General features: G+C 40.6%; 1 protein-coding gene across 1 annotated transcript in view; it reads right to left on the reverse strand.

Moving 5' to 3' along the window:
- Positions 1-509: 509 nt before the first annotated feature.
- The window catches only part of RNASEH2B (ribonuclease H2 subunit B), an 85,017-nt gene continuing 71,410 nt past the window's right edge, over positions 510-14,116 (reverse strand). Inside the window, exon 10 of the mRNA XM_027856908.1 lies at positions 510-2,333. Within this exon, the coding sequence (XP_027712709.1) occupies positions 2,289-2,333 (45 nt within the window). The 3' untranslated portion in view covers positions 510-2,288. The remainder of the gene's footprint in view (positions 2,334-14,116) is intronic.

Raw genomic sequence — 14,116 nt, forward strand, 5'->3', positions numbered from 1 at the left:
TCCTTTAATCTCTTCTCTGCTCCTCATGGAATTAAAGCTTTCAAGAAACCTATTTTACTTCTGCCTCTAAACAATTTCTTTGTTATTTTCTTCTAGATCTTGCCCCCCCCTTTTGTGTGTGTGTGTGTGTGTGTTTCAGTCTTAGAAGTATCAACTGATATAGAAGATAGATATTATTTACATGTTGCTTCATGGTAGAAATTTTCCTTGAGGAGCAGAAGGAAAAATATCACATACACACACAAATGAGAGATGTATATTTGTTTATAGCTATTGATGGAATTCATTTTGCTTGATTATGCATATTTGTTACAACAATTATTATTATTTTAATGGGGTAGAAATGAGATAGAAAATTGATTATATTATTTTATTAAATAGAGAGAGGTGAGAGAGATGTGTAATATTGCATGCACTTTCATTTGAGGTCACTGTACTGGTAGTTTTACTTAACTTTTTGTTACAAGAGATTTCTCACAAAGTAAGAATAATCTGCAAATCTTAGCAAAATCATAAGAAAACATCAAAAAAACTTTAAAAAACAGAGTTAAGGGAGCAGAAATATATATTATTTATAGATCACAAATATTAAACACACTCTTCTCTTACCACCTTCTACTTAGTTGTTAAGTGGATGAATGGGGTAAAGAGAAGAAAAAGTACAAGAGGAAAGGGTGAGGGGAAATATATAATTAGTTGAAATCCACACGTGACTTCTCAGAGTCAAGTTCAACTGACCTGACAGAGTAATAACTTCAATTCTAGTGTCCCCTAAAAAGGGACACCCTCACCCCAAGATCACTTCCATAGCATCCCTGTTGGAGTCACAGAGTTTGTGAATTGGAAGGAACCCTAGCAGCCATCTTGTCAAAAACATACCTAAAAAGAATTTCCACTGTATCTAACACATTATGATCCAGCTTTTACTTAACAGTCTCCAAAGAGGGAATCTATCACTCCTAAGGCAGCTTATTTCACTTTTGGACAGCTCTAATTCTTAGGGAGTTTTCTTCCTGATACTGTACCCAAATTTGCCTCTTGGCAGCTTCCACCCACTTCTCCTGCTTCTGCCTTCTGAGAGAGCCAAAGAGAAGGCTAGTCTCTCTTGAACATGAGAGGTCTTGAAGTACTTAAGGACAGTTGTCATGTCCCTCTTGACTCTTTTCTTCTTCAGGCTTATCATGTCTCTATCTCCTCCCTACTCCCACCCAACCCCAACTGATCTTCTGAGCTCCAGCCCTACATTTCCCAGTTCCTTCAAGAGTCATCCTGCTCTTGTTACACGTCAAGTGGCTGCTAACCAAAACATCATGACATTTGTGCATGAATACCCACTCCCCTTCAGATGTATTCCCAATACACTGAAATTCCAAGCCAATTATTCCTTGTTCCCCACCTCCCTCCTCCTCAACGAAAATACACATACCGGACAAACCTCTTAAAAATGAAGCCATGTTTATAGCTCTTAGAGACTATAAAATGCACATGTTTGGGTATCTTTATAAATTTGAAACAGCCAAATTGATATGGGGCAGAGAAGGGTCAAATTTTTTTTGGTTGATTTTTCTGGTTTGGGGGTGTGTTGGAGGTTTTGATTTTTTTTTTTTTAAACTACGAGTTGAAACTCAGTTCACTGCAGCTTTTAGCCTGGAATCAAGTACTTAGAGATGCACTGCACATACCTGGAAACAGGCATATATCATGGAGACGTTGACATAACCCCAGGGAAAACAATGCAAAATGGGCTATTGTAGGGAGGTATTTAAACAACCCAAATTTTACAATGAGCTTTTTCCAAGGCTGACATTTTGAACTTGGACATAACGAGCTGTGTGGTGTGGGTTTTTTTTGTTTTGTTTTGTTTTTTAAGAGGACAAAAGACGGGTCTGGAAATCCAACCTCTCTACTTTCCCTTTTGATTGTAGTACCTGAATGCCTCTGTGATGAGCTGGGTTTGCACATGAAGGGATAACTCGGCAGTTGACACTCCTGAAGTGCTTTCAAGCTTTGTGGGACAATTTGTCAGTAAAGCCCGTCAGCTTTAGGGAAAACAGTCACATGGTAGAATTGACTCTTCTATAAAGAAACAGCCAAAATAGGCCAAAAATGCTGAATACAGTATATACAGCATAAAATCACATTCCAGAATGAAGTCTCTGATCAGTTTGTTAGTTTTAAAATATCCAGCCCACCTCTCCTCCCTCTCCCCACCCCCCAATATGTTGATTTTATAGAAGACACAGAAGACAAAGTTGTGGTTGAAGTAGCAAAGGATGTAGCCAGGCTTCCTACTTAGTCCTTTGCTTATTTGTCTGTCTTCGTGGTGCTGCCACCTAGAGAGAAAGGGGAAACGTGAGTTGGGTCCTAGAAGACTGATTTCCTTCGACCGCCAAGAGCTCAGTCCTGATTCTGAATCTTAGCTTCCTTTTCAGAAAGCACTTTCCTTTCTTCCTCATGAGTTCGACACATGGCTCACAATTTTTCTCTCCTTCCCAGCTCCTGCCCTCATACTAGGGTTCTTCAACATACATATTGATTCTCCCTCAAAAACTCTAACCGCTCAATTCCTCAAGTTATCACTTCCCACGAGCTCCTCATCTAACCCACCATTGCCGCACACAACGATGTTCATACTTTTGATCTTGCCATTATCCACAAATGCACCACCTCCAGGTTTAAGAATTCTGAAATCACCTTATCCAACCATAATCTATTGGCTTTTCACCTCTCCCTCTGCCTTCCCTTCCAAAAACCTACTCTTCATCCAAGACCTCCAATCCCTTGACCCCTCAGTTCTCTCCCAAGCTATCTCCCTTGCACTAGCCACTCTCTCTTCTTCTCCTCATCTTGACTCCTTGGTGAACCAATTCAATTCTACTGTCCTACTCTCTTGAATCCCTAGCCCCCTTATCCTATCACTGATTATGCCCGGTCAAGCCTCAGCCTTGGATCATTCCCACTACCCGTCACCTTGCATTTTCCTACACGTGCACTGCTGAACGAAGGTAGGAAAAATAATCTGACTGTTCTGAATGGGTCTACTACAGATTTAGGTGATGCAATCTCAATTGGGCCCTCCCTATTGCTAGGCAATCCTACTATACCTCCCTTATCAACTCTTTTCACAGTGGCTTTTACAAATCTTTTCATCCCTCCTCAAACCTCCTATGGCTTCCCAATTCCCACCCTCAGCTGAGAACCCTGCCTCATATTTCACAGAAAAATTGAGGCCATTTGTATGAATTTCTTTCTTTCTCATCTCCTGTTACTCAGGTGCCTTCTGCCACTACCTCCTTCTTTGCCCCGGTTTCACATGATGAGATGACCTTACTCCTTACCAAGGCTAGCCCCTCACCTTGTTCAAGTGATCCCATTCCATTCTATCTCCTCTAATAGATTGTCCCCTCTGTCATTCACTTTCTTTCATTTATTTCCAATTTCTCCCTGCCTACAAACATGCCCATGTTTTCCCTACCCTGAAAAAACTCTCATCTGATCCTTCCATCCCTATCATCCTACATCTTTTCTGCCCTTCAAAGCTAAATTCCTTGAAAAGGCCTTCTCTTTCACCTTCTCTCCTCTTACTCTATTATTAACCTTTTTCAATTTGGCTTCTGACTTCATCATTCCACCAAAACTGCTGAAAACTTCCACCAAAAGTTACTAATGATCTTTTACTTGCCAAATCAAATGGTCTCAAATTTTCTCAATCCTATTCTCCTTGACATCTCTGCAGCATTTAACACTATTGATCACTCTCACCTCCTTGACACTCTTTTCTCTCTAGGTTTTTGGGACACCACTTTCTCCTGGTTCTCCTCCTACCTATTTCACTGCTCCTTCTTTTTCTGCTTTGCTGGACCTTCTTCCAGATCATGCCCTTTATTCATACATGTCCCTCAGGGTTTTGTCCTGTGCACTCTTCTCTTCTCCCTCTATATTACTTCACTTGGTGCTGTCATCTGCTCCCATGGATTTCATTACCATCTCTATGTTAATGGTTCTCAAATCTACTTTCCTGCCCCAATCTCTCTGCTGACCTCCAATCTTGCATCTCCAACTGCCTTTTGGATATCTTGGACTGGATGTCCAGTAGACATCTTAAACTCAGTATGTCCAAAATGAAACTTAGTATCTTTTTCCTTGAACCCTCCCTACCTACTACCTTCCCTATTACTGTAGAGGGCAACACTATCCTCCCAGGCTCCCAACCTAGGAGTCATCCTGGACCCCTTACTATCTCTCATCTTCCATACTGACTCTGTTGCCAAGGCCTGTCGATTTCATCTTTGAATACACCTACTACTCTCCTCTGATTGTCAGCCCTCGACTACAGGCCCTCATAACCTTGCATTTTGAATACTGCAACAGCCTTCTGGTGGGTTCTCCCCACTCTAATCTATACTCCACTCAGCCACTAAAGTGACTTCCCTAAAGCACAGGTCTGATCATATTACCCCCTACTCAGTAAATTCCAGAAGCTTCCTCTTGGTTCCAGGAGCAAATACAAAATGCTCTGCTTGGCATTCAAAGTCCCCTCCTACATTTCCAATCTTCTTATACCGCATCCTCATTTCTCAACATGTACTCTTCAATCCAATGATACTTGTTCCACGAATAAAATACTCTATCTATTGGCCCTGAATATTTTTGCTGGCTGTTTCCCATGCCTGGCATCCTCTCCCTTCTCCACTCCTACTACTGATCACCCTGGCTTTTTTTTAAGTCCCAACTAAAATCTCACCTTCTACCGAAAGCCTTCCCCAACTCTTCTTAATTCCAGTGCCTTACCTCTTTAATTACTTGTTTTTCCTATATATAGCTTGATTTGTATACATTTGTTTGCGTGTTGTGTCCCCAATTAGATTGTAAGTTCCTTGAGGGCAGGGACTGTCTTTTGCCTCTTTTTGTATCCCCAGCACTTAGCACAATACCTGGCAATAGTAGGTGTTTAATAAATGCTTATTGGTTGATTGATGCTCACAGCAAACCTGGGAGTTAGATGCTATTATTATACCCATTTCACATTTGAAGAAACTGAGGCAAATGCCTGGAGGCACACAGCTAGTAATATCTGAGGCTGGATTTGAACTCTGGTCTTCCTGATTCCAGGTCCAGCACTCTATCGACTGCACCACCTAGCCACCTCATTGGGTTAATTTCCATCCAGTAAGAAAAAGAAATTCAGAACAAAAGTATTGTTTATCCATACTTAGGGAAACCATTGGCCATTTGGGAAAATCTTAAATGAGAGAAATAGATAGAATTAAATTACTAGATTGCAATTGGCTTCTTATTCAGGATGAAGTTAACATAATGAGACTATTCTCATTACTATTTTGGAACTCCCACCTGGTAGAAAACAAACACACTTTACAAGTTGGAAATTGACATTTTTCACTGTGATCAATTCAGGTATGCTAGTTTCAAAGGCTTCTGTATGCAACGGATTTGTGACTTTTTAGCCACCAGATTATTTACACAATTATTTTGTGATATTTGTTTGCACTTCTGTATAGACCCATAATTCCTTTGTAAACCTGTTATCTGTTCTTTCTTTTCTCAAAGAAGTATGCACTACATATATACCTCACTTAGCATTGTCCCTCAGTTTTGCGAAAACCTGATATTGCTTGTGAGGAATAGGGCCTTTCCTAGAAACAATGTTACTGGTGTTATAAATGGTCAAGTGGAACACCTTCCCTTCCGTAGTAGTGAATTCAATTTCACATCCCTCGTGCCCTTGACTTTCTTTTGTTGTGTCCTGTTATTCTCCAACTAATGTTAGAGGAAATCGAGAAAGTCTACCACAAATGTATTCAATCTAACCTCAGCTGAGTTCTCAATGTTGCTTCAAATTCTTTTACTGGCTTCCCAAAGTGGATGTCCAAATCTTTTACTATTTCCTCAAGTCTCCAACTCTAATTCTCCCCATCATCATCTCACTCAGTAAATCAATCCATAAACATTTATTAAGTACTTGTTATGTTCTAGTTGTTATTTAGTCATTTTCAGTCGTGTCCAACTCTTTGTGACCCCTTTTGGGTTTTTCTTGGCAAAGACACTCAAGTGGTTGGCCATTTCATTCTCCAGCTCATTTTACAGATGAGGAAACTAAGACAAACAGGGTTAAGTGACTTGCCCAGGATCACACAGCTAGTAAGTGTCTAAGGCCAGTTTTGAACTAGGGAAGATGAAACTTTCTGATTCTAAGCCCAGCACTCTATCCACTGCACCACCTAGTTGCCCTTATACTCTCTTAGCTTCAATCATTTCATCTTTTCTGGCTCCTTTCTCTCTGCCTAAAAAAAAAAAAAGTGCAGGACTCCCCCATCCTTATCTTCCCTGGACCCTGGTGCCTCCTAAAATGTCATCTTGTAAGTCTTTTTTAAGCTTATTAAAAAAAAGAGCTTTGTCCCCCTGCTTCCATTGCCTCACCACCCACTCACCCCTCGACTCCCTACAAATCTGGCTTGTATCTCTATTCACTACTCCAAGGACCACGGTCACCACTGACCTCCTAATTGCCCAATTAGGCTTTCTCTCAATTCTTCGTTTCCATTAACATTTCTGCTATGCTTCATACTGTTCAGTTCTTGATTCTCCCCTTGGCTGCATCATCCGAGTCTCTCATGGTTTTCCTCATTTCTCAGGACATCCATTATTGTTGTACTATCTAGGCATGATGGATACAGCACTGGGCCTGGAGTTAGGAAGACCTGAGTTCAAATCTAGATTTTGATTCTAGTTGTGTGACCATCCTAAGTCATTTAACCTGTCTGCATCAGTTTCCTCAACTGCAGGATGGAGATAATAATAGAATCTACTTCATAGGATTGTAGTGAAGATCAAACAAGATAGTATTTGTAAAGTGCTTAGCATAATGCCTGGCACAAAGTAGGTGTTTAATAAATGCTTGTTCCCTTCCCTTCTTTTATGGTTTACTAAGTATAGGCATTCCCTAAGGCTCTGCCCTGAGCCCTTTTACCTGTGCTAAACTTCCTCCCTTAGCAATCTCACCTACCAAAGATCTGATTATCTTCTCTAAGCAGATGATCTTCCAAATCTCTATCCCCAGTTCAGACTGGTCCTCTGAGCTCCCATCATACACTTACAACTGGCCACTACAGATCATTGGATACAGGGTCAGCACCTGGTCTCTCTGTGTCTCTTTTTCTCTCTCCTCCCTCCCTCTCCTCTACTCCCCTCCCCTCTCCCAAACATATCTCCAAGTGAACTTGTTCCTTTCAATTTCCTTATCTCTAATGAATGCACCATCAACTCTTCAGTCACCCAAGTTTAAGCATTTGGGGGCCTCTAATTTTTCCCTCTTGTCCTCACTCTCCAAATATAATCAATTCCCAAATTCTGCCAACTCCAGTTCTATAGTAACCCTTCTATCCTTCTTCTTTCCAGTCCTTCTGATGATACTCCAATTTGTGGCCTTGTTACATTTCTTCTGAGCTATTTTAATAGCCTCTTTACTGGTCTTTCTGCCTCTAATCTCTAAACTTTTTAAATTATCCTTCACACTGGTGTCAAAGTAATTCCTTATGAGAAGTCTATATAACCTGTATAATGGATAGGAGTAAGGTATGATCACATTATTCTCCTGTCCAAAGGTTTTAATGATTCTCTATTACTTATTGTTGTTCAGTTGTGTCTGATTCTCCATGTCCCCAGCTGGGTTTTCTTGGCAAAGATACTGGAGTGGTTTGCCATTTTCTTCTCCAGTTCATTTTACAGATGAGGAAACTGTGGCAAACAGGGTTAAGTGATTTGCCCAGAGTCATACAGCTCGCAAGTGTGTGAGTCTGGATTTGAACTCTGGAAGATGAGTCTTCTTGGTTCCAAGTTCAGTACTCTAACCACTGCACCACTTAGCTGCCCTATCGCTTATAGAATAAAACTTATTTTATTCTATATTCAATTTATTCTATATTCAAGCTCAAACTTTTCTGCTCACATTTCAGTATGAATGCCTGAATTTCAAGTCCCTCCACAATCTGACTCCAAACTACCTTTTCAGCCACAGTTTATACTCTTTACTTCATAATCCCAACTTCCTAGCCCAACCCCAGGGTAAGTACAGGAGCATTAAGACACAGGCAGTTCACCATGCTGAAAAGGATTTCCCCTTCATGTTCATGTGTTGAGTTGAGGTTTCAGTTGGACTAGAGAGACACTGAAATTCCGACTTTGAAATTGTCATTTCTTTCTTTCTGGCTCTGACTCAGGTGGCATGTCCAGCAGTTTACCCACTAAATTACCTTCTGGGTGGTATACCTTAGGGCTGTGACTCTGGACAGGGCATTTAATTTCTCTAAGCCTCAGCTTCCTCAGTTGTGAAATAGAAAAGATAAGATTTGTACAACTTATCTCACAGGATTGTTGTAAGGAAAGTCTTTGTAAAACCTTAAAGCCCTGTATCAGTGTGTTATTGGTATCACTATTACTGGACCAGATGGCCTCACTCTAAGTCTATGATTACTCCATCACTTGATTAGATTTCTTTAAGGGTGATTGACAAACAGCATAGCCTAAGTAGATAGATGGCCAGCTTGGAAGTCAAAAAGACCTGGGTTCAAGTTCTCCCTGTACTGTGTGACTGCACCATGAGTTATAATTTGGCATGTTTCCTCATGGGGAGTTCCATAGGTCTAGACCAAAGAAAAAAAAAGTGATTCAGATTTTAAAAGATGAAAACTTTGATAAGGGAAGCCAGAATAATAAACATAATTCTAAATGAAAAAAAAAATAGATTGAAAGTGATCTGTTTCTAAGACCCCAGTAACTTATCCTAGTAAAATAAAGGAGGAAGGCACTCTTTACCCACCTACATAAAAACATGGAACTATATGAAATTGCTTAGGGAATAAAACACACAGATAGATATGAATATGGATGACTGAGCACTAACAGCTAAGGGGATTAGGAAAGGCTTTTCACAGCAGACAGATCACTAGTCGAACCTTGAAGGAAATCAGGGATTCTCAAAGGCAAAGGTGTGGAGGTAGGGCAACAGAGACATGGTGAACAGTCTGTGAAAAGGCATGGAAGAAGAATGGTGGTTGAGTTCAGGGAACAACATTTGGCCAATGTGGCTGGAACAAAGAGTTTAGGATGGGGAGTAATATACCTTAACCAAAGAAAGGTAAGCTGATGCCATACTGTGAAGGGCCTTAAATGTTCAGATGAGGAATTTGTGTTTTTCCTTAGGAGCCATTGAAGTTCCTTGATCAAATGAATGTCATGATTAGATTTGTGCTTCAGGAAAATTATTTAGGCAGCTATGTGGATGATGGATTGCAGAGAGAGAGACTAGAAGCTGGGAGTCCAATTAGGAGGCAGCTGTGATAGTTTTGGTGAGAGGTGATAAGGTCATGAACTAAATGAGGGTGGTGGCTGTTTGTGAAGAGAGGGGGATGAATGCAAGTAATTTGGTAGAGATAGAAACAGCAACCAACAGATCTGGATTAACGGAAGAGTTGAAGATGATTCCAAAGGTGACTAGAAGGAGATGGGACTCTAGGCACAAGTCTGGAAGACAAATGATTTAAGAAAGAAAATGACAAGAATTGTTCTGGATTATTGAGTTTGATGCCTTATGGGTCATCCAGGTGGGGATGCTCAACAGGCAGCTGGAGATGTGGGACTGGAGCACATGAGAGAAACTAGAGATCCTGGGAGTCGTCTACATAGAGATGATAGTTGAACCAATGAGAATAAATGAGGAGAGGGAGAGAGGGGAGGAAGAAAGGGGGGGGGAGAGGGGGAGAGAGAGAGAGAGAGAGAGAGAGAGAGAGAGAGAGAGAGAGAGAGGGAGGGGGTGCAGGCATGGGAATGAGTGGAAATAATTAAGGTTTTGGTGTCAAAGGACCTGGGTTAAAATTCTAACATTGCAACTTATGACCTGTGTCAAGATCTAAGCCCCGAAACCAGGACTTCTGACTCCAAATCCAATGTTCTTTCCATTGTACCATCCTGTCTTCCTATATTGTAGCCCTGTATCTGTGTCCAAAATGGGAGGAGGTCCCAATATCAGATGGGTAGAAAGTTAGGGCCAGGAAGGCCAGAAGAATAGCCTGGACTAGAAGTCAAAGCAGGGACAAAGTAGGACACAAATCCTAAATAATAGGGAGAAGGCAAAGCAGATGGTCAAAAATCCAGGCAGCTGGGAGGTCTGTGAGAATTAAAGTGAAAGAATCCTGCAGGAAAGAGAAAAGGCCCAGGTTACCAATAACCACGCTGCCTTGGGACAGAGGCAGACCTCTATCTTAGATACTGACACACCTCTTACTGGGAAGACGCTAGGGCCAGGGTTTGGCTCTCTTAGAACTCACAGCTGGCAGTAAAGAAGTGACTAGAGGACACACATATACATATACACATACGTATATATTTATCTCCACTAACCTCTGAAATTTCACATTTCCTTTAATTATTTTAAAATATTATTCTGAGAATAATGTTTCCCTAGAGTACTAAAGAGATCCAGGACACAGAAAAAGGCTAAAAAACCTTGACAGAGAGATAGCTGGCTTTGGAATCAGAAAGACCTGAATTCAAGTCTTCCCTCTGAGAAAAAATAGTAACAATAATAATAATAATAACAACTAACATTTATGTAGCCCTCACTATGTGCCAGGCACTATGCTAAGCAATTTACTATTATTATCTCATTTGATCCTCACAATACCTTGGGAGTTAGGTGCTATTATTACCCCCATTGTACAAATGAGGAAACTGAGACAAACAGAAATGACTTGTCCAAGATCACACAGCTGGGAAGAGTCTGAGGCCCAATTTGAACTACTGGTGTGTGATTCTGGGCAACTGACTTGTACTTCCAGTGTCCTAGCAGCCGCCTAATTCTGTAAGTTGCTGGGAAGCTAATGACTTTGGCAGAGGGAGTATCTTTATCCAGAAGTTCCCCATCCCAAGGAAATCACAGGTCTTATTCTGATCCCCATCCTATCTTCATAGAAGAATAATTCCAATAAGGAGGGAAAATAGGAATTGTCTCAAGAGACCAATGTGAATGAACTAAGAATTTACCCGCCAACTTGAATTAAGGACGACTTCCACAAGAGCAAGTAATTGAGTATGAAAACAAAAACATGCCTAGTATTGTTAGAACAATGTTAGGAGAATCAAAGATTCAAACGGCTAAGATTGAGGAGGAAAAGTAAAGGCAAAAAAAAAGGCTCTTATGTTGTACAAGCTCTATCAGGGAAAGGAAGGATCAAAGAAGGAAAAGGATGCTTGGGACACATGTGGAAATGGTAACTGACAAGAAAGAGAAGGCAGAAATGATGATTTCTCGTTTTCCTTCTGTCTTTTTGGCTTGAAAGTGCAAAACAAAAGTGGCTTACAGGGAGCCGCTACCTAAAATAAGGCTTAGACAGTAAGACAGCGTGGTGTTGCCTTTGATGTATTCAAATCACACCAGGTCAAGATGAAAGACAAACCTGAATACTGGGGGGGAGAAAAAAGGCAGACATGATTGCCAAGCTATCGTCATAAAGAACAGGAGAATTACTAATGACTGGAAATAGATAAATGTCCCAATTAAAAAAAAAGGAAGACAATGGCATCTACAATCCACAAGCCAGTTAGCTGAACTTCTGCTGGCAAAATTCAAGACCACTATTAAACAGGGAGCTGCAAGGAAGTAATAATTCCAAAGAAGCCAGCATGTATTCAACAAAAGTAAATCATGCCAGGCCTTTTCTGATAGATTTACTAAGCTGGTAGATCAGGTGAATATTGTAGATAGTTTACTTTGATATTACATTAACATTCAATAAAATACCTCATACTAATTCTTGTGCAGAAAAACAAAGATGAAGTGATATGGGTCAAACAATAGCACAAATGGATAAAGGAAGAGTCTCAAAGAATTCTCAATCCATAGTTTCATGTTAACTTAAGAGGAATTTCTAATGGAATGTGCCAGAGATAGGTGAATTAGTGATCTCATCTTACGGTAATCTCATCAGCTCCTGGGATTTAATTATCATCTATACTGATGATTCTCAGATCTACTTATGCAGTCCTAATCTCTCTGCTGACCTCCAGTTTAGAATCTCCAGTTGCCTTTCAGACACCTTGAACAGGACATCTTAATCTCAACAAGTCAAAAACGAACTCATCTTTCCCCCTAGACCCTTGCTCTGTCTTATTACTGTCAGGAGTACCAACCTCCAAGTCCCCCAGGCTCACAACTTACAACTCACAACTCCTCACTATCTCTTATCCCTCACTCCCATATTCAATCTGTTGCCAAAGTTTGTCAATTTACCTTTGTGACATCTTTTGAATATACTCCCTCCTCTCCTCTGATATTCTTACCACCCTAATGCAGGACATTATTAACTCACTCTTGAACTATTGTAATAACCTGCTGGTGGCTCTACCTACCTCAAATCTCTCCCCACTCCAGTCCATCCTTCATTTAGCTGCGAAAGTGATTTTCCTAAAGTGTAGGTCCAATCACGTCATGTCCCCCTCCCCTCCACTCCATAAACTCCTTTCTTTTATTTTTCCATATTTATATCCCCAGAGCTTAGATCAGTGCCTGGCACATAGTTGGTGCTTAATGTTTACTGAATATTATTGACCATCACCTCCAAGATCAAATACAAGATCCTATGTTTGGCTTTCAAAGCCCTTCATAACCTACCTCCCTACTCCTCTTTTCCAGTTTTCTTACACCTTATACCCTCCAAAGCCAGGTACTCTTTGACTCAGTGACACTAGCCTCTGTGCTGTTCCATGAACAAGACACACTATCTCTCAGCTCTGGGCACAGCGCTTCACAAATTTCAGACCATTTTATCCTTATAACATCAAAAAGAGATAGGTTCCTATTTTACAGATAAGAAACTCAGACAGATAAGAGGTGAAGTGGCTTGGTCAGGGTCACCCAGTTAAGTAGGTGTTCAAGGCCAGATTTGAACTTAATTCTTCTTGACTTCAGGTCCAGTGCTCTATCCACTGCTACCATACAGAAGCCCCTCTCTCTGTCTCTGTATGTGTACACACACATATATATGTATGTATGTATATATATGTATATATATATATACACACACATATACATGTGCATATGTATATTATATTTATATATTCTATATATTTATAGAAGCCTCTATAAATTGGAGATAATTACTAAGGGAAGGCACAAAAATTAAGAGGGATCAGTCTAAGTGGGAGAAAATAGCTTAGGGCAACCAGAATGAGAGTCACTAAAGTCATATTATATGAGGGCCAGATGAAGGAATTGGGGATTTTCAGCCTGGACAAGATTTGAGGTTAGGGGAGGAGAATGATAGTAGTCTTCAAATATTTGAAGTTCTATTATGTTGGTCTTCATGTTAAATATAACACCAGGGGGGCCAGGAGACAGGAAGGAGATGCTACAAAAAGTTTTAATGAGCATTTGTAATGCCTTTGTATTGGACTTCAGTAGAGCTCTATTTGGTATCTACTATGTGTTCTGGTCCACTGAAGGCACTCATTATATCCGTCTCCCACAGAACATTGGAATGGCAAAATATTTGAGCCTTAATGATCCATCCCCTGCTCCTTGCAGAGACCCAGCTTAACTCCTGGTCCCGGCTCCAATTTCCCAACTTGGTGGCCCCTGGATTTTTCCCTCATCTGTATTCTTTACCTTATAACTTATATTTTTCTTCTGAGTCTTATTCTCACTTCCCACATCATCACACCAGTGGTCTCTGTTTTTAGCCCTAGCAACCATCTGTTTCCAAGCTTTTTGTGCTCCACTTCTCACCAAACACAAACTGACCTGCTTTAAAAACATATGGAGGAAAAAGGCTTGCCAGGAGGGGGGCATCCTCTCTTGATTACCCCCAGACTCCCCACGTGGCATTCTGAGGGGGCAGTGAGGCCATAAATGCCTAGTTAATTTAACACCTTTGGGATTTGGTTCATTTCTCTCGAGAAGACCATGAAAATCATACTGTTATGCTCACAATCCACCAAAGTTCTATAAAGAATCCATCCATCCAAATGTTTGTAGTATATGTGTTTATTGAAGAAATTCTATGGCTGTACATTAATTCTATTCACTTGATTACTTTTTTCTTTC

Source organism: Vombatus ursinus, unplaced genomic scaffold (genome assembly GCF_900497805.2).
Source record: "Vombatus ursinus unplaced genomic scaffold, bare-nosed wombat genome assembly UNPS02011700.1, whole genome shotgun sequence".
In the NCBI taxonomy this organism is placed as follows: domain Eukaryota; kingdom Metazoa; phylum Chordata; class Mammalia; order Diprotodontia; family Vombatidae; genus Vombatus; species Vombatus ursinus.